The sequence below is a fragment of the Neodiprion pinetum genome, chromosome 3 (genome assembly GCF_021155775.2).
Source record: "Neodiprion pinetum isolate iyNeoPine1 chromosome 3, iyNeoPine1.2, whole genome shotgun sequence".
Lineage (NCBI taxonomy): Eukaryota > Metazoa > Arthropoda > Insecta > Hymenoptera > Diprionidae > Neodiprion > Neodiprion pinetum.
The window spans coordinates 22706342-22732968 of NC_060234.1; the positions used below are offsets into that span (position 1 = coordinate 22706342).

The window sequence follows — 26627 nt, forward strand, 5'->3', positions numbered from 1 at the left end:
AGAGAAGATTCCTGGTGGGATGATTGAGTTAGGCAGTGGCTTCAGAGTTTGAGGTTTGAGGTCAGGCGTGATCATTACGTAGCTGGTTGCATCGCTGTCTGCGGCTACGCGCGGTTCCTCTGCAGCGGTGTTATGAGAGGCAGCCAAGTGAAGAGGAACAAGAAGAGGTATGAAGGATGAGAGCGGCAGAGAAACGAGATGGGAGGAATGAGCGGCGGCGGCGGCGGGGCGAGGGCCGAGGGGCGGGGGATGAATGGGGCAGAATGGACAAAAACGAGACATTAGCGGCGACAGGCTACCGTGCTGCGCTGTCCGCTCGGCCGCGCCGAGTTAACGCGTCCCGCATCACCGACCGACGCCGTCCCCGGACCGTCGGTTGCATTTTTACTTATCAAATTAGCATTATTACCCCCATGCTGCCCGCCGCGCAAACGCGCCAAAAATCTAATCAACGTTAATCCATTCGTGCGACGGGTGAGAGATTTTTTTAAAGAAACCAGCCGAAGGATCAAGAAGAATAAGAGACATTGAAAAGGACTCGAGGAAAAGGGGGTCGATAGTAATCGGGAACGCGTTGACGATAACGACCCTCGATCAGCGATGCATCAGCATTCCACTCTCATCTGCTGTATGTACGATACCCAGCAGTCGAAATCTCGACAGTCTCTGCATGGATACTTGCGATATTTTTAACGCGTTTTTTCGAACACTAATGCGGTGTTCTCTGAAATTTTTACAATCAATGCAGTTGATCCATTTGAGTTGTTGATTAAAGGAAAATTGGAAAAAACTAAAAAGGACCGAGAAGAATAAGCAAAACTAATGGAAAGGAAAAGGACAAGGAGACAGCAATCCAACCACTCTTGATCAACGATTTGTATCCACATTCTCAAGTGGATCAAGTGGCTGTAGCACAGGTCACAAAAATTTGAAACAAAATTCAACAGCTCAATATTTGTACGATTTCGGATTCCTGGACCTGTTCGACATTGTGCATGCAACATATTATTATGTTCGTGCAACTCTCGGGCAGTTTCATTACGAGGTCTCATCATCACCAACACCGAAGCCTCGGGCAGCAGAACGGCGGTAATTATGATGATTGAAAATTGTGTGTACCTGTTCTCCTCTTGCTTTCAATGTTTGCGTGCTGGATGACTCGCCGATCTTTGTGCATGAAAGAAATTTCCCACCTAGCGCAGCGTGCCAGACATTTAGAAATGGTTTACTATTGTGGAATTCGAGGCTGTAACGACCATCGAGGCGACTGCATAATCGAGCCTGTGTAGTCGGAGGAAGCCGGACCCGAGGCTGTGTTTGGTCTTAGGGTTTCGAAGCTAGCCCAAACACATCACGAGGCCGAGGATCCGAAGCAAGCACACATCGCCTAATACAATGCGCGCGTTGAGCTCGATTTCGAGTGCCGCGGTACCGAATGAAAAACGCAGGTGATATTTCTGCCGGGCGTTTATGCATTCAAGATTCGCGACTAAAAACGAAGAAGACTTTTATATACCTGTATGTACACATATATACCTACGTTAGGCCGATCGAGGTGTCAGCAGCGGTGAAAAATTCACCAATTAAAAAAAAAATCTCATTTCTCGCGGTAACGAGAGGGAGAAAAATTGGGCGGAGGCGGCGGGGGACGACTGGCAATTAACGTCAGGGACGAAAATGATTTATGGGGAGGGGGAGAGACGCGCAGCTTATCATAAATTAATGAATTATCATTACGGGAACGCGAGACGGCGCCGCGAGGGTGGCCGGAGCTGGTTGCTCCAGGGGGTTGATGCCCGCTCGGAGGATTCGGGGCGGGGAACGACAGCATCGATACAACGACTTCTGAAATATTCATCACTCAAGAATCCCATTAAGCTTCTTCGTTACACTTCGCTCATTTTTATTACACCCTTCGTTGCACCCGGAAATAAACAAACGATAACCCTAAATTGCCGCTACATGGTACGTTTCAGTTATTGCCATCTTTGACCGTTAATTCGAGGGTGCAGGCTTGAAATTAACGAATCTCATTTCTTCCCCATCACATTTTCGCCAAATTCTTCCTCATCTCTTCTCAAATGTAGGAACGCTAAACGTCGGTCACAAAATATGACAAAGTGCACCATTATTCAAGGTGCTTCTAGAGCTTCATCGAAAACCCGTGGAAACCGCAAAAAATCTTATACGGTTGACAAAATAAACACTACGCTCACGTAAATTCTAACAATTTTATTCTTCGCGATGATAGTAGAAAAGAAACAAAATCTCTGACAAGAAGTAACGAGTAGGTAAGATGCAGAGAAAATTCCTGTAGTAAATCGCATGATTCGCTTCTCCGATGAATATAACTAAGACGTGATTTTTATAATCTTTTTTGTTTCATCCTCCGAACGCATAATTGGTGCGTGAGAATTTCCCAGTATAATTTCTCACGCGCCTATACCTACCTACGTAATACCAACTGACCGACCGCCGAAAAAGCCTATACCTATGGAGAAATTACGATCGAATTTCTGAGTAATTACGCAGCATTCTTGAGTAATTATGAGAAGTTGTTTTTTAGTCCACGTCTGAAGCCAAGGGGAAGTACTTCGTACACTTCACCTCGGAAGCGTTCCTTCACCTCCTCGTCCCTCCTCACCCTCTCTCCTTTCGCTCTCTCTCCCTCGTCTCTTTCGGAGCGCAATGGAGGGGGCGAATCAAGGTCGTCCGTAAATTAACCCGCACGCGGTAGAATCCAGAATATAATACTCACTTATTTCTCGGAGTCGCCGCAGGTTCTACATAACCCACACGCGTCGTGCGCACGTACCTGGCGGCCTTTACGCCACCCGGTACATTTAACTGCCTCTCGAATGACGTTCGGGCGTATGTCTACGCTCGTTGCATGCTCTTATTTTCGAACGACGCCCAAGACGCCGACTGAAACAGTAGACGCCATCCCCTCGCCCATTGTTGGCCAATTTCACGCGGGCCAAGCCGTTAATTACCAAAGCGCAGCTTGTCCCCGTCCCCAAGGCGAGAGGACCCCTCTAGCCAAAACAACATCGCCGAGGCCTAACGCCCTTGTTTCGAACGAACCTCTCTTAGTTTCGCGCCACTTTTCGAATCTCCACTGAGAAAAGAATTTATTTTGTTTCACCAAACGTATATTTGGATATGGCGAAATAAACGTTTAGTTATTATCATCAAATTTTAGTCGAGCCAAGTATGATTTTTAAACCATTAACAAGTTTCTATCGATCATTATTTGGCTCGACTGAAATTTGATAATAATAACGAAACATTTGTTTCGTCGTATCCAAGCATACGTTTTTCAACAGTGAATAATAAACTTTTTTCTCAGTGTCCTTGATTGACGAAACGGCTCATTTTGTCCGTTAATTCACTGACAAGAGAAATATCGAGTGAAAACAAACTGTATTCTACATAGAAAGTTTTGTGAGATCCAACGTAGTTTGATTATCCTCAATCCTAGCTATTATCGGTAATGCGAGGAGGAAAATTGGGGGTTAAAAAGTACAGACGATGAATTGAAAAAAATTTAATGGCCTCGCATCGCACGCGAGTCGGGAAAAAAGAACGAGTAAAAATGGAAAAATTTTTCCGGCTACCGTGAACTGCAATAAGGAAAGCATAAAACTTTCTCCCTCGTCCGCGGCACGCTCCCTCGGGATTTCGGTTAAAGGGGAGGCGACGCGTTGCACGGGAGCAGACGTCGTACCTTGGCTGATGACCTCGTTGAAAAATATTAATGGACCGCTTGAAAACACCTCAAGAAAAATTATGATGGAATTCAATATATGTACTGCGTAGTTAGAGGTATGCCTACTTTGAGAAACGCAAGACTGTTCCTCGACTTTTTAATAGTGATGCAAAATTATTTGATGATCTTAAGGTATCGATCATTGTGGCGTTAGATTAATCGATTATTATTCGAGTTTTCAGAAATTCGATTATTATCGAATCGATTCTTTTTCTATACGAATCGATTAGTTATGACGATGGGAGTCATTTAAGAACAATTTCCTGTAAAAATGTAATGTTATTCTCTCGAAATTCATGAAACAAAGTCATTTGCTATCATCATTTTCTGATTACGTGGAAAAAGTAGTAGAATACTTCAAAATAACGTTTATTTGTTGCCAACAATGGTACACTGAATAATAGTATTAACGCTGTCAATAAATAGCTCATTTGTTTTAGCCAAATGTTTTGTCGATTATGAGGAACCGATGCTATTTCCATCGAATATATCGATTCGCAAAATCGGAGATATAAATATAATTAATCGATTTTCAGATCGGTTCTTTAATTTTCTCGCACCACTGCCGTTGAGTCAGTGTTCAATTACAATTATTACATACAATTTCGATACAAGAAAAACTTGCGGCGAAAAAATTCTTGTTTTACGCATTTTAACACCACTAATCTTAGCGTATCGCATAACATTTCCCAGCTCGTATCTGTAAGTACGACCAAGTATCTAATTGGGCCCTTAAGGTTTACCTTACAATTAATGTCGCAATGAAATTTCGGGACAAGTATAAAAAACGCGACTTTCTCCTTGTAAACGGCTTCTCAAAACCTCAAACAACGACAGGATAGCTCGATCCGTCTTCACAAAGGTGCAAAAACGGGAATACAAAGCGAGTAACATCGTGTCGGTGCCGCGCGTGATTCAAACTCGGGAATCCTACAGCGGTCGGTAATGCACCGGACCCCTGGATTACCGACAGAGCATAAATCGCCGCGGCGCTGTGGGTGCAGGCTACAGCGTGAGATGGCGGTTAATCCGTCAACATGGCCACGTGCCGACGAGGAGAACGGTCTTCCGTAGAGTGATAGAACGCGGATCCGGCCCGTGTCCTTCGGTATTTAGATAAATCCGGATAAGCCAAGTCGCGGCCAGGATGGCCAGGTGCAGAGGGCGCGTGGACAGTGTCAGTACGGAGCCACCCCGCGAATGGGACACATTTACGCGATTCTACTAGCCTTGGCAGCCGCCCAAGGACCCACAGCCGCGTTGTCATCGGACCGAGGAAGCGGCGCAGTCATGAAGAGTTACCGACCCCGGGGCGGAATTGCGCGGATGATATACGACAAGCAGAAGGCGGACGAGCGACTTCGCGTCTACGACAAAACCCAGGTGAGGAGTCAAAACCGAGCGAACCGAGTAACCTCGGAATTTTAAGATGCCCCGTTCTTACGGAGGAACGATCGCAAAGCTTCGGAAATTCCCGGCCGTCTGCGCGTGCGCGCGCAGCCCCGCGCTTTCCTCGTAGAACCGAGTGGTTCGACTAGGTGTGAGAACCCTTCGCGTATAGGGTCGATCGAATGTGTGCGTGAGCGTGCGTGTGTGTTCGTTCACAGCGTTCTGCGTCAACTGTCACAGGGCCGCAGGCGCGCTCCTGTAATCCAAATGTTTGAATTTCGAACACAATGAGTTGGATTATTCGCGCTCGATGTGTCGGGTGTTTCTCGGGGAAAGGATAGTTTCGGCGGCTCGATTTCCGAATTCGACCGCGTGCGAACGAGACGTCGAATTCGCTGTGGCCGTGGGGAACGAGAGGTGTTTGAGAGAAAAAAACGATAAAATAGAAGGAGAACAAAAAAGGAGTAAGAATAATAACAATGTCCGAAAGAGTCGAGGGCGCGCGTGCAGCGGTTGTTGGAGGAAAAGATTCGATTTTAAAAGAGGCGAGGATTTGCGAACGGCGAGGAGCCGGCGGGAAGGTGGAAGTTGGAAGGTGGAAGGTGGAATGGGGGGGCGGGGGGGGGGGAGGGAAGGAGGCACGCCGGTAATAATTAGTACAATTATCGTACAAGGCCAACCACCGGTTCCCCGACGCGGCGCGTCCTACGCCCTGCGTGAGGTTACGGATGTATGTATCCGCGGAGAAAGAGCAGGAGAGAAATAGCGAGAATGAGAATGAGAATAAGAATAAGAGGCGGCCGGGCTTACCTGCCTGTCTTGTGTGCCCTCCAGAGGCTCCGGAGCGGTAATTATGCGTAATTACGTCGTCGATATTCCTGAAACATCTCTCGCCGCTGCTTGCGCTGCGGGCCTCTCGGACTCCCAGCCTATTTATAATTACCCGCTGCAAGGCTTGGAGTAAAGACTTTCCAATTTGCACCGAGCCAAAGCTCTTGCACGTGTGGTGCGCTCCTCTATACGTAGAACGCGCGTTACCGACGCACCGAGGAAAGCCATTCTTCGATGAGGGAAATAAAGAGGGAAAAATCGAAATAGGAGAAAATTAGCGGGAGTCGAGGAATCGCGCGGCGGCCTCGATTGCAAACTGCAAAGTCTAACTAACCGTGACGGCTCCTTTGCTCGCGCGCCGTGTGTGCCTTGCCTTTCCTTGCCTTTCCTTGCCTTTCCTCGCCTTGCCTTATACAACCTTCCCGTATATAACGAAGCAGTTCACGCGAAAATACATCCCCCGCTGCACCGCCGGGCTACGGGTCGGTAGCAGCACATCACATCGCATCACATCAGATCGAGAAGAGAGCTTGCGCCTGCAAAGAATATCAAGTTTCTGATCGAGCCCCGGGCGAGGGATTCAGCGTCTCTGTGTCTCTGATGTAGACACTTGAGCTGTACCCGTTACCCGGGCTCGAATTGGGTCTCTGGGTGTATTTATCATTTCATTGGAACTCACGATCAGCGACATCCGGTGGCAGGAAATTTAAATGTCAGGATACCCGAATTCAATTTTATAAAAATACGTTTTTTTTTATCATGTTCTTCAACCGATGTGCGTAGCTTGCGCGGACTTTTCTGCTCCTATCGATACTCGCAAAATCCGGTTAAAAATACTGGACTATTTCGCAGATTTCTTACACTACAACGGCATTTGCATGGGGATATGCATCCATCTGCTTAAACGGTTCTTCATCGACGGAGTAAAAGAAAGAACAATTTTTAACTGGCTCTAATCGCGATATAAATTGACGATGCGGGGAATATTCTTCATCCCAAACTCCGATCGTGATAATTAGATATCTATATATATATATATATATATATATGTATATATTCGATGTTTTATATTTACTTGGGATCCGGAGCTAACGACGATATAACACGCACTTTGCACCGTTTCGGGATTAGGCTAAACCCTTACTCGAGACCGTTACGGGTTAGACGTTCGATAAGCGGTAATTAATGATCATGCAGTAAAGCTGTCTGCTTGCTCGTTTCTCGATATATCCCGGTACAGAACGCTCCGACTTCTACGGGCCCCGATATTCACTCGTGTGAGTAAGTTTGTATTCTACGTACGTAGAAGCCCGTTGACACAATCTTGTATCACATTACGTGCTATCGGATACGAAGCATAATCGTAGTAGTATAATTTATTTTTGCCAATCGTATCAAAGAATCACCCTTCAATGTTTGCGGCTGGAAATGAAATCTTGCAGCTTTGCAAACTTTTTGACGCGTGCGTGTGGTGACAAGTTTATTAAAAAAAAAAAAAAATAAAAAAAACAACCACAGGGCCAATGATTTTTAAAATAGCAAAAAATATCCTTGAATTCTTGACAAAAATACTGTTTATATCCGGTTTTGATTATGTAATTCAGTTTGAAGTTGCAACGATTCAAATATCCCCACCTCAAACCAAAACAAGTACTGTGAGTTGACATTGAACCTATTTGTACATCACGTGGTGTCCACCTTCTTGGATTTACACCTCTCACTGCGAAACTATCGTCAGAGCACCACGTGCAAAATTGCTTTTCCTAATACGTGTCTTTTATTTTCGTTTTCTTCCTATAGAATTTAACTTCGATAACGTGTAAAATAATTGACTAATCCGAAGATTCCGTTTTACATAATCAAATCAGAGATGTATAAAACATCAACTATGTGTGGTATCTTCAACAATATAATTACATGAATCTACGGTTCAACGAACCTGTCGCGATCACGGATACCATCGATTGATCTGCTTAGCTGGTAGTAAAAGATAAGTGAATAATTGTTAACAAAACAATTCAAGAAATTATAAAGACAAAACTTCGATGAAAGAAATATAAATTGATATAAGAGACTGTTTTAAAATGAATGAAGAAAAAGAGAATATTCAAAAAGGAATAACGAATAGTTTGAGAAACAATTTTAATGAAAGAAAAACGATATGTATTTCCAATTATAATCTGTTTCGCCTGCTGATCGATAATTTACGTACTTTGTGAGCGAATGATTGAATGGATACACGAATGAATATATAATACGTTTTTCGGTTATTGCTATAAATTTATATAACAGAAGTAAAAGGAATATTTACAATTTTCGCAATACATTACATAAAATTTGTTCATAATTTATATTCAACATTTAAACCTATATTTACACAATTCTTTGCCTACGATCATACACGTAATTTTTCAAGTCAATTTGATCGAGGAACGCATATTGCTGGGTAACCGAACCGTCTTTTTGGAATAAAAAAAAAATTCCTAAACCTTGTCACGAATCAATTTTCGCCGCACACCGTAACCCGGATAAAAATCAGCATCGACGAATCGAGGATGACGATTTTTCAGGAAATTCGGTTGGCTCGAGATGTGCTATATATATATATCGGCGGGGCCCCGAGGAGCCTCGCCCGGATGCCCCAGTCTCGGGCTCGTCGCCTCGGTTCCCCCTGGAGCGCCATCCATCACTCACTTAATATTTCAGTGCGCCTCTGCCCCTTTTTAAAACCTTAAAACACCATGGTGTAGCGTTGCCGCGCACATGCACGCGTTCATCTTACGCCCCGCGTGTTATGTGTAGGTACATGTATAACAACACACTTGTCCAACCTGAGAGCAAAGTTCTCTGATGCCGGACTATGCTTAAGGATATTAGGGGCTGACGGTTTATCGATTTCTGGGGAAAATTCTCCGCTTACTTAGCCGCGGCTAGAACCCACCCCTACATCCTTGCACCCTTCTTTCCTGTTTTTTGGACTTGGTGAAGAATGAAACAACGACGCTCTCGTACTTTTTTTTATACATACGAAGAATAGTTTGTGCGTGCGACACTGCGCGAGTCGTGATTCCGTGATTACCGGCTGAATTTGCGATTTTTTGATTACCGGTTCTTAAACTTCTACGTCCGTAGTCCCTATTCATGATAACCGCTGATCAGGGAAAACCTGAAAGTCAGGGAAGAGTTAGGAAATTTGTGGCGGTAAGGAACGTCAAGAATAAAAGTTCCCCTGTGCAAAAGCGCAATTTTAAAAATAATTTGCTTTCACATGCTCTGTTCCATGACCATCAAATGGATGATAAACGTGCTTTCGAATACCGGTTGATTAGGATCTTCATTCGTTGGATAGTCAAATTAGATTATATCTTGTTCGAATTTGAGTCAGAGATAAATTATAATTGGATCACGGCGAAGAGTTCTCGAATGTTTTCATCTATTTCTATTAGCCACCATCTGTATAAACCTTGAATTTGTCATGTAGTGTAATATAAAAAGATCGGTGGTTAAAAAAAAAAACAACAAGAAAATTACGTAACCATTGAATTTGTACACAAAAATCTATTTATTTTTTTTTTTTTATGATTTCTTCGTAAAAGGTCAGAGAAAAAAAAAGCAGTTGATTAAAAAAATTCGGCGGGGGGGGGGGGCGAGGTTGGGGGATTACATTCTAATGTTCTTTTTGTTTGCCGCTTCGTTTATAGATATGGTCAATAGCGTTATATGCATTTCAGTTATATTCATCGATTTGAAGTCGTTAGAGAATATTTTTCACCGTGCACTTGAAATCGTTAGAAAAATATTTGAAACCGCGTATACCTACGAAGGATTTGTGAAGTAAAAAGGAGAGTCAGTGTGTGAAATCCTGTTATATCGCATAAAATCGTGTAAAGAGATACGATGGAATCGTTCGAAATTATTGCTATGCGATCGGCAGCTTCGATTAATCGTTTCCTCGATTAATCGATCGATAGTTTTTCTAATTAATCGATTGATCGACGATTTCGATTCACATATCAATCGACCTGCATAATTTTTACAAGGCAGCTTCGATCAACCGATTAATCGAAGCTGCCGAATAATGGATTAATTGCACAGCGTTATATTGGAATAATCGTTGGACGTCCTGAAGGCGAGGAACAATATAACCTTGGATTCCGATACGTCGGGTATTTCGTCGAGCGATGAACGCGGTTTCTTGGCGCTTCGCGCCCCGACGGACATCGGTTGCATATCCATAAAACGAGGCGAAAGGGTGCACTGCACCAGATCCACGTGGCCTCGCAGGCGTTGGTTGGACCACGTGTGAGGGAAACCGGGAACGGGGCACGACCCGAGGAACCATAAACAACGCCGCGGCGTTTACGCCGCTCGGGGCGGCGAATTGTAGGGATGTTTGACCGCCGTAAGTGGAGCTCTTGAGATTCCTACGGCGTGTTGGTACGTGGCCATGGCGCATTCTGCGCGTACGTCGTTCGCTATTCTATTGCCGCCTTTCCACCATCACCGACGCGGCGACGCGAACCGATCGCTTGGAATAATCAAATTAACGATTCGATTCATCGAGTGATCCGTCGAGTGAATTCCAACGCTACTCCTGATTTCCGATGATTTCCTCTGCATTCTTGGCGTTTCTCAGTGACTCCCGGGTCGGACGGGGATCACGGGAAATCCCGACAAATCACTCGAAATCATCGAGAACGCTGGGGAAACGCTGGATATCAATGACAGCGCGTGATAAGATAGACGTCAATAGAATATCAATGAGTTGGAACCGTTTGGCGTTTATCGCAATACTTGCACAACGACTCTCAGGATCTTCAACGCTTGCCGTATCGTTTCTTCAGCCCTGTCGCGTGATTTCAAATCATTCGCAACGTAGACTTCCAAGGATTTTAGTTAACTCCTCGATTGATTCCTCGTTGTTTTAAAGAATATTTCAGTCATTCGAGTTGTTTTCATTTAAAATTCGATTTTCAACCGTTATATTTATTTTTTCAACTTATCGAGTGTATTCCTCTTGGGCGGAAATTCGACACCTAAAAAAATCTGCATTGGATAGCGAATGCGAGAATTCTTCTACTACAAAAATATTGGTTTCTTAATTTTGTACCTCGGGCATTCCAGACCATTACTATTTTCATTTTTATTCCCTCCGTGCGATTTAGGCCGTTGCGCAAAAAAAAAAAAAAAAACACCATTTGCAAAATTAGAAATTTTTTAAGCAATTGTTCTTCATAGTAATCTCTCAATTAGCGAAATCACTGCTAGCCATAATTAATTTCGGTGAAAGTACGAAACTTTGAACCTAGTGCAAAGACATCGACTTTGTTTTTTTATAAAAAATTAACCGTGTAAATTTGATGCAAATGGAACGTAGCTAACAGTGGTTACGCTAATTGAACGATCACTACGAAGCAATTGTATTATTCCATGCTTTGAAAATCGTTTTGCTTTTTTTCTAAACGTCCTGCAACATATCAACAGAAAAATAAAATTGGAAATCGAACTGTCCGTTTAAGATGGAATTTCATTGAAATCTGTTCACCGGGCTGTTTACTTCTTGGAAAAATTTGGAAAACTTGGGAATCTCACTGTTAGGGAATGTTTTCGGCGAGTTCATTTCATTACGATTGCTACCATTATTATTATTCTCTTTAATCCTTAAATAACCGATGTGTAATGAAAACTTTTCTCAAATCTTCAATCCCTTCCATGAGAAATGCATAAGATATTCGAAATGATTCCAAAAATCTTTTACTAGAAAAAATATGTTAATAGAGAAAAATATTGTCTCCAATTATACACCCGACAAAATTTCTATGTTACCTGAAAAGTTACAGAATCCCCGTGGAATTATAATTTTGAATTTTATTCACAGATTCCCCGTTTACTGAACTTTCATTTGCGTACAGAAAACTGCTACAAATTACAATTTTTTTATCATCAGAGTGTATCATCAAGTGTACGTAATACACCCCGAGTAATTATACACGTACAATAAAAATTCGTCACCCTTCTATAGCTATACCGGACATTGCGGGATGACAATGTATAAAATGGAAGAAGAGCACGGTCAAGATAAATAACCCGGAGCCGAATAAAGCCACACCTACATGGATGCATGTATATGTAAAAGTAAACAGGGGGGCGGGACGTAGAATAATTTTAATTACAGCGCCGCAGCATGTGTCGTGCACTAATTGTGCCCAGCGGAGGCATCATCACACTTTGATTCCGGTTTTTCTGTCCGAGATATTTTACCTCCGGCGTGTTACAAATGGCTGCAGCGTTGCTACTGCCGTGCGGTAGCTCGCCTACTTTAAAACCCGGGCATTCCTCTTCGCGTCATTAGCCGTGGCGATTTCCCTTGTCCGAGTCCTTCATACATGTGTGTGTGTGTGTTTGTACTTGCAGGCTACTCGGTTCAACCAGTACCCTCATTTTCCGTGTAACATTTTCTGTCTACTGCATTATTTTAATTATTTATGGTTGACAAATTGGGAAAATAATGCGCATGTCGTAACTAGTTTTCTCTTTTATTTAGTAACTTGTGGTTTTAATTTTGTCAGATCGAAGAGAATGATTATTGTAATTATATGAATGAAGGTAATTCGAATATTCTCGAACCTATTATACATCCTACTTTGGTACATCGATTGCCATGAAAATGAGTTAAAAGAGTCTCACAGTGCAAAATAATTATTCTCTTGGTAGAAAACAATTGTATAATTTGCCTGGTAATTTCAAATAATTTCGTCATTTTTTTCCCCTTTTTTCACTATACAGTTGCAGGCTGCTCCGATGAGAAAATGCATCCTTCGTGTAAAGACTCGAATTTTTAACTGTGCACCACATCGCATACACATGTGTACTATAAGTGTATTTATACCAAATGAAAATGGTGAAACTCACAATTAGTAGATTTAGCATCCGATTGCGCATACGCGATCATTTTTGAATTTTCACGCAAGCCGGCCACCTCAAGTTTTAGCTGTCAAACGCGTCTTGCCGAGGTTGCGTAGGTGATGCAGTTTTTCTGGTCCAGTACACCACGAATAGTTGATGCAGTGATTCGGGAACGTTTGGCAAATTTATATCATTGAATCTCTGTTGACGGATGAGTCATCGTACCAACATAATTTCAATTCGTCTCTTGACACGAAAAGGTTGGACAATTCATACCCAGTATCGAGTAAGTTGGCTCCCCTGCTTTGTCTGACCGACCAATAGAGTTGAATTATTTCGCGCATGCGCAGTCGGTAACTCTGCAGCCTGTCGAGTTTCACCGTTCATCTCGGTATACCTACGTAGCAAAATAAAAATCGTCCCGACAACGATTGCGATAATCGTTCGCCTGGCTCACGATCAGCGACGCGACGTGAGTAGGCAGCGGTACAGCGGCATTGCGGAAGTGCCGCGGCAAGAGTAATTTCCTGTGTTTTTACCACGTAAGTATAAGGATCGCGAGGAGACCCGGTGGTACGCAGCATTCCTGGTCGGGCATGGCACGCACCATAAACAACTCCTTAGGTCGGCACACCTGGCGCGAGGCGTTAATTACTCTCCTCCGGTCGTCCGTCTGTTCATCTGGGTTCCCGGCTCTCCCTGAAACTCTCTCCCTCTCTCTCTCTTTCCTCGGCCTAGGTGGTCGGACGAAGAGAGACGAAGAAAGAGAGATCGAGGGAACGCAACAAGTGTCCCCCGTTGCGAAGCGCGAAAGCTCGCCTAATTACCCTCGCCTTCCCCCCTCCGGCGGCTCGGTGAGCGCCGCAGATTGAACGAGACAAAAACTCGCGTTGATTACAATTTCGTTTAATTTCAACGTCCGCTGCCGCAGCGCGCAGATTAGCCGAGAGCTGCCGGGATATTATGTATATACCGTATAGTGTACTAACCGCTACCTTTCAATTGGACTCGTTCCCCAATCCCCGCTGCGGATATATCGCATAATTGGTTATTATACCTAATATATACCGCCGCGCACGGCAACAAACAACAATCTAATCCAATCACTGACGCGGCTGTGTCGTATTGCCATTCCGATTCTCTTTCAAATTTAATTAGTTATTAGGAACTATCCTCTGAGCATCGTCGCGATCTATTCGTATGTTTAACTGATCATCGTCAGTCAACAAAATTAACCCGAGAATACAGCGCGTGCTTTCTGTAATTGTAATATATAAAACACTCGTTGACCGTTGGAGAATCGACTTTTACAACGGTTTAATATATAATTTCGCATCGCTAGTTCAGCCTTATAATTTATACCGCAGCGATCAAGTTTGTGGGATCTAATTTGAAAATCATTTTTGTAGAAGGAAAAAAAAAAGGACGATCTCAATCGACGATACAAATGGCGATATTTTAACTGTATTCGAGGACGGTATAAACTGTGTTAAAAAAGGATTCGATTTCTGAGTGAAAAACGGTTCAAATTTGAAAAAAAATAAATAAAATGTTCAACTGCAAACCAGCTAACAAGTTTTTTCGGGGTGTGCAGTGGTACAAGGTGGACGAAACGCGGATACGAGAGGATCTTCGCAATCTCTGGGTGCCACTGGGAGTCGGAGCGAACAACGATGAGCCGGATGAAGCTGCCAGTGTTTTCCTCGAGAAGTCGGCCGAGAGATCGGACTCGCTACTCTTGCAAACTTGGCACTCGTTCGCGAAATCTGCCCTGTCATGGTTCATCAGTCGCACCTCGATCAACGGGTAAGTCAATCGAACGTCAGCGAAACTTAAACAAGCTTATCTCAAAACCGGCATGTTGACAAGTTCCCCATTTATCCAAATTATCGAAAACATCTAACACATGTATCGGGTATATAAAACTTGTGCATATCGTCCTTTTCACGGTACGAATCCTGCCGTGAAAACTACACAAGTGTAACGCAACGTACACCGGAGCATTGGAATTAGGGGTATATAGAAGCACCTACGCACACACACTCGATACCTCGCGAGGTGATGAAAGAAGGCTTTCTTCTACTCATCCTCCGGACGACGTACGCGCCTTTACGGTATACATACACGGTTAATTAATAACCACGGAGATACGATCTTCGGTTAGGTTACCATCGCAGCCTGTGTGTGCATAGTTCCTGCAACAGAGTCGAGAAGCGAGTGGCTCTTACAGTTTAACCCGTGTGTACGAGACACACAGGCACAGGAACTCGCACGGTCGGTCGACTACTGCTGTAACCTGTAGCTGTGTCAGAGAGACCTGCAGGATCACGAGGAAGGCTCGCGGGACCGAAGATGTTATTGATGATCGAGCTCGCTCGCGTTGCTCTTTAGGGAGCTGCTTCGGGGATCGCCTCTCTCTGAACCGTTTATTAAAAACTAACGCCAGTGATTAACCTCTGCATCATCGGTCCTCCGCCTCCACCTCCGCCCCATCCATTTGCTACCTACTGTAACGTACCCGAATGTACGTTGTCGCCTTCCATTCGACACGTTATAATAATATCAGGTCTGCGGATTGAATTGGATTATGATTTTTTCAAAACCAGGCCAAATCCAACCCATTGATCGTGTGGTGCATTTTTCATATAGTAACTATGAATAAATATATAGTGTTGAAGTGTCACATGCTCTGCGCCAGACGTGCAGACAACCCAACTTACACGGTCGCGGAACTTTCTATGGAATCATATTTTACGCAACGATAAATTTTTATCTCGCTTTCGTTCGTTTCGATATTGAATTTATAGTGGAATGTTCAGAAATACTTGATTCAAAATGCACAACGAATCAAAGGCGTATTTTATATGTTTATTGTATACTACATCACACAATCCAATTAGGGTCTATGTAACAGAGCAATTTTTTTATTTATTTATTTTTTTTGAGCAATACATTCTGCGATACATTTGTGTATACAGTATTAATAATATAGCTGTCCGTATTCCAAATTTGAATCGTTATGAAATTCAAACATTAAGAATCAGCGATTTGCGTAATTACTGCAGGTATGTACAGGTGTAGAAGTATGGTACGGTATTGTGATTGCCTTATATATACGCTGCATGTTTTCTCCTTACTACTCATTTTGTGTTATCACACGAGGACGGATCATCGTCGGTTCATAATTGTTAATACTCATGGTGAGGCGCGTTCTTCGCTCGTCAAAATCTTAATTTTCTTTTATTCAAATCATAATAATAAAGCGATATTAACAACCTGCGCGCACCTCCGAGTATTCGTGTGTATAAGTACCTATGACTATGTTGTGCGTAAACGAATACAACGTTGCAACAACGCAACGGGGTTATACATCAAACGCTATGCAAAAGCACCGCAACTCCGATGTGCTACACTTGGTGGGGCTATTCGAGGTACAGCTAGTGCGGCTACTGCTGGTGGATAACCGAATCAGATACTGTCCTTTGCAACACCTTTCCACCCCGGTATTCATAATTAAACGCGTTCGCCACGGACTTTCTTTCGAGATTTTATATATTAACTTGCTTGCAACGTGGTACTTATGTTGCTGTATCACCAATACCAAATTCAAAGTGTGCGAGGTCCGTGAATATGTACACTAGGCCAATCTTAGTTGCTCCCCTGGGCTAAAATGTCTCAATATAAATGCTGAAAAATTTTAGATCAAAACACCAAGCTTCTATCTCACTTCTAAATCCCATGCCCCAAAGTCTTTGAATTTTTTCATTTCAATGATAAGTAATTTTCACAATCTTTTTTTTTCGTATTTCAACGATCAACTATATACGTTGTTTTTGATTTGTTTGAAATGGTGAAAGATTGGTGTGAAATCGATAATCAAATATCTCTACGTCCTTAAATTATACCTATTATACAGATCCGTTGATCAGATGAGTATGAAGTTAGTACCGTTACGGTAACGATGCATGTTTAGGCAAGGTCGTTACTTCGCACCTTTAAGAATGTCTGAAATTTAGTAAACCATCGTAAACAAAACATATTGTTATTTTGAAAGGTCGACTTCTTGAAAGTTATTCTAAAATTGCGCAATAACGATTTTTTCATGATGTTTCGTTACGTTAACGTTATTAAATTCAGGCTGATTTGACCAGGGGCTATTCAGGGTTAATTAGACATGCATCTGTTAGGGTATAAATGTCTCTGATTGCGTGTGAATTTGAAATTGGGACACCCACACAAATAATCCTGACTTTTTCCCAATCATCCGTCTTTTCATTCCCTCCGAATGAATCGTTATGTGGCATTCGGATTTTCAACACCCTCGCAGCAGGACTTATTCACGCCCCTCTATAATGTAGGAAATGTAACAGGCGCAGACCCGTAAACCATGCGGAGGAGTTTCAGAAGCCAATTAAAATTGATTGCAGCCTCCAAGTAATAAATACACATTCTTGTATCTGTTAATTACTGCCCTTAATAGCCAGGTCAATATTTTCAACCCGATCCTCGTGTAGCCATCGCATAATTCCTTTACAAGTGAGCCTGTACTATACATATAAATGGAATAGTAAAATACGGATCGGCAAAACTTGTTCGTATACCTTTTCAATAAACAACGGAACTTCTTGAATCACCACTTTTTGTAATTCTTGTACAACCACGAAGATATCTCTGACGATTCTTCTATCCATCTTTACGGATATTCTAACTATTTTTAAGAAAAATCGAAATTTTTTTCTATCATTGTTCACCAAATTGGAAATAATTCGTCAAAGAACCGGTAAAAATATCATGATGCAAGAAAGGGGGAAAAAATTAAAAACACATGTGGATGCAGGTGTTGATATAACAATTGCGAAAATCCAGCGGTTTGTTCAACCAGAGTAATAGCTCCACATGAATAGCGTAACTCGGGAGTCCAAGAGCGAGGCGCATCAGGAGAACGAGCGAAACCAGTAGCCAGGTTTTTGTGCGGTGAACAGCAGCAGCAGGTAGTGTTTAGTTCCGCGCACCACCTGCTGTTGCCGCCTCTGATTCCTCTTCCTCCTCCTCCTCATCTTCTGCTTCTTCATCTCATCCTTCTAGTCCACCGTTCCTGACTCATCCAGAACCCGGGATGATTAGGGCATTAGACCGTCGAAAGTTGGTCTCCTTCGTCAACGTGCAGCTTGCTTGTCTTCAACTTCCAAAGTTGCGATCAATAAAGCTTGGTTGAAAAGAGTTCCAATCGTGAACGAATATATCGATGCAATATTCGGCCGCAGCTTCGCTGTTTCGTACCCTCGAACAGCCACTCAGGTTTCATTCGCTCCTCAGAAATTTACCATCAAATCTCAATGTCGGTATAATCAGCAACCTAAGTTTCTGATCGAACTTGACGAATTGGAACCTCGGTAACAATTGTCGTTAAGGTTGCGTAGGTGACCTTTGAAATTTTGTCCCTTATATTTTAGAAGTGGTCCCACGGTGATGTGCTCGAGTGAATTGATCATACGCACAACGTGGGTGCCGATTTACGCGCTAGATGCCGGGGTGCAGGTGGAAGGCCTTATAAATACGATTATAATGAGAACGGAAGACCACCGATGCCGTCGAGACCGCGAGCGGAATTAATGCCGGTGCGAAAACCAGTCTCTGTTCCCTCTCCAGGTATTCCTATATATTATACTCTTCTTCTTCGTCTACTCCTTTTTCTTCTTCTTCTTCTTCTTCTTCCTCTCCTTCTTCGTCGTCGTCTTCTTCTTCTTCAGCTTTTTCTTTCCGACTCGGGTTCGGAAACGTCTCCCGAATGGTCCCTGCCCTTTCGATTCTCTTCCGCCCCCGTTTCGAGCGCGCCCTAGTCGGGTCGAGTATCGGACACGACGCGACGCCATGGAATTCGTAATTTCCAGAAACGACAGAAACACGTGCCTCCTTCAGTAGCCAACCCCGCGGTAGCGAAAGGGGAAAAATTCCATCACGAATCGTACGCAAAAACAATGGCACGGCTCTACCGATCGCAACCCTGAAATACACGAAGATCTCAGAAAAATTAATATTCTATCTTACAATTACATTTGATGCTATTATGATGTAGGTACTGATTGTATAGTCATTTCTACAAAAACATTTAAGTGTATGTGTACACCTTGCTATATGAAAATTGAAGCGATATTCAGGATACCAACATCGCGGTCTGAATGTTTTTTACATTTTTTTATGTTCAAGCATCTTATCAAGCACAGTTTTGAGAGTATTTTCACCCCCTAATGAATCTCATAATTGCATCCATCGGAATTATACAGTAGTTCAAAAGTTGTTTTGCGATTTTGTCAACACCTCGCGTTATCCAGACTATTGCGACGCCTTTTTCTATTTGAAACGACTTGTGTGTGGATTCCACCAACAACTTGAAAATTGAAGAATTTTTGCATTTGTTTCGGCATTTCTATCATATCCCATCTTTTCTCTCGTGATTGAATTCATTCCTCCCAACTCGCGGAAACTTGAATCACACGAACGTGGGAATTATTGTAATAAAATCAAATCCCATACAGTAGAGGCTTAATTCATTGGTGGTGTGAATTTTTATTCAGATCCCTTGGGTAATAATGCTCTGATATAGTTCGAAAGAAAATCGTCTTCAGAAATGATCCTGTAGCAGTGTATATAAGGTATATTCACGGGGCTGCATTACCCGGCTCCTCCGCATCTCGTTATACCTAATCAGAACTGAATTTAGGCTTTCGCGAAAGGTGCAGAGCCATAACCGTTGTCCCAGTTATTGGGCACTTATCCTCATCCGGATTCCGAACCCCGGCCCTGTAATCCCACCCCCGTGTCCCCCTTGGCCTCCCCCACTTTATCCCTGGGATTCCCTCGCGGCTCCTCCCAGCGTTCGATTGGGCTTGGTCCTGGCTGGCGGTCAGTAATTATCATTAACGCGTTTGCGCGGTCGCCCTCGGCGTCACACCCTCACACACAGGCGGAAAAGCAACCCTGTTCCGTATCGTCGGAGGTCCTCCAATTGCCGGTCGTATCCTCGAGGACTGGGTGGTTGTGGTGGTGGTGAGCTAGCTGTAGTTCTATACGTATCCCTTGCTGCACCGGTCCAGACGTAATTAACGCGACGGGGCGCATGCGCTACCTCTCACCGCGGTGATCCGCGTCGCGTTCCTGGGTGCGCAACGTACCCACCTCCGACAGAAGCCTGCAGGACCTCGGGACAACCGAGCCTGGAAATCGAGGGATATGGGAAGTCAGGGGGAATCTAAAGCGGGGAATTTTGCCTACACTGAGAAAAATTTCATTTCTTACAGTAACTAGAAAAATTCGGTAAAACAGGTATCGTTAAAAACAATGTTTGAATATTGTTGGGATCACGAAAAACGAGGTACGCCTAACCATTTTGCGCTGTCGTCGATCCTTTTTTGGTAATTGCAACGCAAAATCAGTTTCCGAGATTTACTCTACTTTTTTTAGCTAAGCAAGGCTTTAGCGTCAATTTATTGTTGCACAGGCACTAAATTTTCGCGCCAGTTACAAGAAAATATAGCAACAGTGATTGTAATGAGAAAGAATAGTAACGGATCCAAGACTTTGTGGTAACAGCTAGAAAACTAATTTTCATTTTGTACCTAGAAGTATATTTTACGATTGTGGTAAAAAATGAAAATAGTTAAAGACTGAGCGGTAACCGGAACTAAAAATTTCTCTCAGTGTATGATACCAATTCTGACGAAATTTTCGGTCAGTAATATACGACTTTGAGAGGTATCGAACGTTTTCTTACACGTTGCAATATTCTATAGGACGTATAGTTGTGCTGTTTTTAGTCAACTCGTTACCACATGTGGCCAAATTTAGTACGCCTAATTTGAGCTGGTGCAGAGGTGCTTTGATGTATAGGTAACCTCCATAATTTTCGAACGGTCAAATATACCAAATACGAAAAACTTGTATCCACACTTGCTCAGTGTCGGATTCTAATCGTGAATCGAATAATTGAACAGATTTAAAGTCTAATTAAGAAATAGGAATTAAGAAATTATTCTATTCTGCAGCAAATTTTCAGATAACCATCCTACTGAGAGCTCGACCGATGGTCGGAATATAAAATAGCTAGATATTTTTGAACCGCCATCCCTGATAGGAGTATCATTTTCCAAACGTGTCACCATTTCCGTAGTTATATCGCAACCGTATACATATGTATAAATGATGTAGGTTACACTAGAATGATGAGGGACGCCTGCGCCTCTGATGATACAGATGCGAGAGACGAGAGGGAAGGAAGGAACGAAGGACCTCCCGGTTCTCGAGGCTCTTCTTTCTTCTCAGATTCGTCGTCGTTCGGGCTGACGTCGACCAGTAATTAAACCAGGGGCGGCGCCTGGGGCGAGCCGAAACACTCCGCGACTGCGCTCTCTTAATTACTAATCAACCCTATCGCGAACCCTCCTCCTCTTTCAGATTCCACCGACGAATTGTCCCGCAGAGTTCGCGAGGACGAAACTCAAAATGGCGGATTTCTCATCTCGCCATGTTATTACTAAGGCCTGTTGTAGGTATTTATACATGATTAGATATACAGCTGTGTCGCAGTTATTGTACCCAACCAACGGACGATTTATAACGTAGGCCGATCTGTAATGGAACTTTTCCATTTGCCGGTGAAAAAAACGCAAGTTGTCGAGATCAATATTGATATATTTCTGAAGTCAGGAACGAATGAATCAGCGTATTCCTCTCGCAGGTGTATTCCTCTACTCCTGTGCCTACCAGGATGGATATAAGCAGTATCAATGACGAAACGCCTTACGAGAGGCTAACGCGTCGCTCATATCGCCAGTAGTAAAACCGCGTCTTGGTCCGGCGCGGCGAACGAAACGTGCAGGGTCTAGAATGTGTGTATAAGAGCACAGATATCGTAGACTCTCTTTTTTAGGCAGGCGCGTGCCCCAGGGTGTGTGTATATCAGAGAATAGAGATAGCTCACCGGTGTGGCCGGTCAAGATGAGTGATGGTGAAACAGACGATGCCTACGTACGTTAAAGAATTTATTCGACGCGAGCATGTCTCACGCGCTCTTTCACGCGTGTTTTCAATGCGCAGTCGCAAACAAATCTGACATTACGCGACCCAAACCTCGATTTCACGCTTCGTGAAAAAACGCACAACATACCTACGTTTGTTGAATATAGATAATCGTGTGCAACGTTCGTCTCCAGCTCATATCGCAAACTTACGCTCGATCCGAGAAATCCCAGTTTTACAATTTGAATAATTTGTGCAGTTTTCTTTCTTTTTTTTTTTTTTCCTCTGTTCTGACTCGTCGCGTCCATAGTCGTGGTTATTTAAAACGTGCCGCCGTGACGCGGAGCGCACGCGGATTGTTTCAGGTTGGCAGTATAGAAATAAGACGAAAAAGAAGACCACGGCCAAGAAGAAGGAACGAAGAAGCGTCGGAACGGTCGGCGGCATTGTCGACATAAATCGAATAATATGAAAGCGCGGCGGTCCAATCAGAGTCGTATTTAGCGATCCGTAAAAAGTTAGAAAGACGAGCGATGATGGTGGTGGTGCGGTAGACCCGGGATTGGGTAGTCGTGTAGAGAGATTCCCTCTCGCCGCGTCTCGACTCGCGCATACATGGGCATGCGTGCACACATTGCACGCGTATAACTCGGGCTGCGGTAGCCGGCAGCTTACGCTCGTTCGCGCGGCCAAAGACAGCAGCGCGACAGAAGGAAAGACAGGACAAGACAGACGGACAGACGATACAGACGGATAGATAGATGCGCTCGCCTTCCTTTCTCATTCCCCTCCTCTGCCCACTCGCTTCTACTTTTCAGAACTTCGTCTACCCTCTTGTATACCTATAACCAATGCACGTTGTACGCTTATGGCGCGAGACTCTGTCCCGAGCCTCTCGATGTTACATTCGTGTCGCACGTTGGCTATCGATGATCTTGAACTCGTCTCTGGGCACCCGCTAGTGGCTCTTTTGCTCGAACCAACTGCGCCAGATTTTTGAAGCCTGAATCCCTGGAATTTGACAGGATGATCTAATCCACGGTTTGCAAGATTTTAAAGCCCGCAGCGTCGTTTGCTCGTTTGCGAACCCTGTATAAAGCTGCCGTGCAAATGGAAAGAAGACTCGTCGCAAGATGCTCATACGCGAGACGGGGTTTTAATTGCGCATGGTGCGCCTAGGTATATTCATCGTTTTTCAAACCCCCGATCTATCCATGCGCGCGGAGTGACGCATGAGTGTGAGCTACTGTACGTGTGTCTACGTGTGAGACTGGCATAACGATCCCGTTTAAGAATCTGCCATCTCCCTCGTATCCACCGTTGCTCCGCCGCCCATTTCTCTCGCACTCCCTCTCTCTTTCACTCTCCGTCCCTCCCTCCGGCCCTCTCTATTTTTCTCTCCTCCGCATCCCGTCCACCCGTCTCCTCCCTTCCCCTCGCGTTCTACCACCACTACCACCCCTCGCGACAAAACGCGGCTAGAAACACACGCACACAAGCGAACTAACGCGGAGGGCGAAATTTCGCGATGAGAGGAGCAAAACACAGCTGACAAGAACGGTGAACGTGGAGGAGCGTGCGCGCGACATTTGCAACCTCGCGTGTATAATTGTTCCCCCGCCCTTGCGCCTTCCCTTTCTTCCCCTCTCGTCGTTCTCCCTCTCCCACTTTCTCCCTCTCGTTCTCCGCATATATTCACGTTATCGAGAGGCGGGGCATCCCTTCCACTGGTTTCCTGGGGTGGTCCATGGGTCCGCCCCCTTCCCCCTTCGCTCCAGCATCATCATCCCCACCGGCGCGGGGGTGGAGGTACGCTCCAAGGTATCGGGAAAAGGAAAGGGAACGGTTCTTGATAGGAGGGTGAGGGAGGAGGATGGGTTGGGGATGGGAGGGAGGGAGGGGGGGGGGGGACTCCTCACCTACCTCTTCCTACGGAGATGCCTCGCTCGCGAGATGAAACGGAAAGAACTCGAGGGGTATAGCTAACGAGACGCCTCCGCCGCCGCCGCCGCGGCCCCCGACTCTCGTCCTCTCCTGGGGTAGGGGGAATGCTAAATACACGGGACCTTCCCGGGCATGCTATATATCTCCTCTCTCTTTCTCTCTCTCTCTCTCTCTCTCTCTCTCTCTCTCTCTTCGATGCTAGGTTCTCGACGCGGAGAGATCCCTGGAAAACGCGGGAGTTGGGGGGCGCACTTCGTTTCGCGCCCCTCTTTCGCCGACCTGGGAGGCCGCGGAAATACGACGGCGACGACGCGTTTCCTACTCTCCGCACAGACACACACACACACACACACACGCACGCACCGTACATTGTCACCACGCCTGCACCCTCGGTCCTCTTCACCCTTATCCTAGAGCTCTGCACTACACACGCAAAACAGAGTCTAGCGCATACATACGTATATATGTATATATGTATATATGTGATAGCTTTGCGTACAGCCACGTGTGCGTGTGTGTGTGTGTGCATCGTCTATCGAAATATATAACATCGCGTTTCTTGATTGTATAATCGCCCGGACCAAGACGAAGAAGGGATCGCGAAACGCCGGAGGAACGGAAGGACAAAGAGGCTACGGAGGAAAGGGTGAACCAACGATGTACCTACCAAAGGGTGACCTCTCTCGCCGCTCTTGCTTCTTCCTCGGGCCCCCGTATCGCACCCGCGTCCTTGTACATATACCTTATTTCTAGTTTCCTTATTTTACCACTTCGCGATCCCGGTCTAACCTTTCTCATCCCTCGACACTTTCGATCCTGCACTGTACAGACGTCCCCTGGTCTTACGTTTACACCGTTTATACATGCGATAGCGACAAAAAGAATATGGCGTGAACAAAAAAAAACGGTTTTCCAAAATATCAGCCGATATTCGCGTAGGTGGTTCGAATGTTTCAAAAGGGTTTTGTTTCCAGTTTATCTTTGTCATCGAATTTTTGGAAAATGCAACGCAGAAAAAGAATCAATATTAATATCATAAAATTACGACATAAGAAAGTTCCGAGAATAAGTCAAAAATATGTTGCGTTTGTTCGGTTTTTTTTTATTTTTTTTTTACTTATACATCGGTCGAGATTTTGTTACAAGGGTAATTAATCTGCCTCTGTGTAGGTCTTGCGCATGTGTGTTAAACGTTTTTCTTATCAATCAATGTATCTTATAGTCATATGTTCCATTCGTTTAGTATACCCATGCAACGTGAGATATTAAATTTGAAAGATTAATTTTTGTGTATTCATTACAATGCTGTATACATATGTACATAGTTGTCCGAAATTTCCGTTGTTATCAATTGTTCATAATACATCGAACATAGATATGGAGGTATTCTAAATTCTTGATATACCACGTGTACCTAAAGATACGTATACCTGAAAATATTAAATGTTTGAATTCATTTGTTCAATTTAACGACGACGAAGCATTATTGTACGTCGCTGTATCAGAATTTAGATACACGCATATCCGTGCTCTGCATCTCATTGTGTACCTATGTACACACACATATGTATCAAGGAGTACATGCAAAGTATTACAAAACTATAATATACCTACACTGAAGACAGCCGTGCACGACCTGTGCCCGGAACGTCACGATGACTGGGCAAATTCCTGAACGAGAGTCCAATCAGATCGCGTGTCACTCGCTTCATTAGGTCGGATATAAGCCCGCATGTGCGGCCAGGTGTCCAAAGTGGGTATCCCTTTGCAGGACCAATCCGAGATCCACTCCCAACATTCCTACTTTCACGGCGCTTGTGCACACGTAGGATATAAAATATCCGTGCAATTTTGCGTGAATAGCAAATGCAGAAATTAAAAATGCAGACTAGAAAAATATACATTTCAAATTGCCTGATATTTCTCCAACCGGATTCCACGATTTAAGTCACCGTCACAGGGCGTAATATCTCACGATTGAAATACCCATCCCGTAGAGTTATTTCATAAATGCTGCAACGGTGCACGGTATAAGGAAAGCTTAGATCCGCCCGTGTGTAGGCATCTGCATTGTCGTATCACGCTCGTAAATGCAGCAAATCGAATATCAGTGGCGTTCCGCGACGTGGTTGCCTACGCGCAGGCGAATATTATCGCAAAATGAACTGTTATATACGGGGTTGCTTCCTGGAAATGTCACATGGACAATTTAACACCGCTGGCTAAATCCGCATGCATTTATGCAACTCGTGCTACATTTTCCGATCGACATTTGCCCACAGCTGAACGAGAGTGAGTCGGCCAATCGTGAACAATAAAACAAATATCGATCGTCAAAATTTACTCTCAGTTCCGGTAATATTTACCCTGAATCGCATAACTGAGGGCGAATTCATCCCATGTATGTTAAATTACCGGTGATACGATGCCGCACAGAATAACTCGGCATGTGATTTAATCTTTGCCGTAAGCGCAAAGTATGCAGGTATAATCACAAACGCGCTGAACGCGATACCTTGTGAATGATGCAACACTGAGAAAAATTCAGTAAAACAGGTATCGTTAAAAAAAACCGTTGGAACATTGTTGGAATTGCGAGAAACGAGGTACGCTTAACCATTTTGCGCTATCGTCGATCCTTTTTTGGTAATTGATTTATTGTTGCACAAGCGTTAAATTTTCGCGCCAGTTACAAGAAAATATAGTAACAGTGATCGTAATGAGAAGGAACAGTAACGGATACTAGACTTTCCGGTAACAGCTATAAAACTAA

At 44.0% G+C, this 26627-nt stretch overlaps 1 protein-coding gene across 3 annotated transcripts in view; it reads left to right on the top strand.

The window, feature by feature from the left end:
- The first annotated feature begins 4806 nt into the window (after positions 1-4806).
- LOC124215444 (protein-L-histidine N-pros-methyltransferase) overlaps positions 4807-26627 on the top strand; it is a 33376-nt gene continuing 11555 nt past the window's right edge. For all 3 annotated transcript variants that reach the window (XM_046618842.2, XM_046618843.2, XM_046618841.2), the window contains exons 1-2: positions 4807-5152; positions 14490-14701. In XM_046618842.2, the coding sequence (XP_046474798.1) occupies positions 4970-5152; positions 14490-14701 (395 nt within the window). In that variant the 5' untranslated portion in view covers positions 4807-4969. The remainder of the gene's footprint in view (positions 5153-14489; positions 14702-26627) is intronic.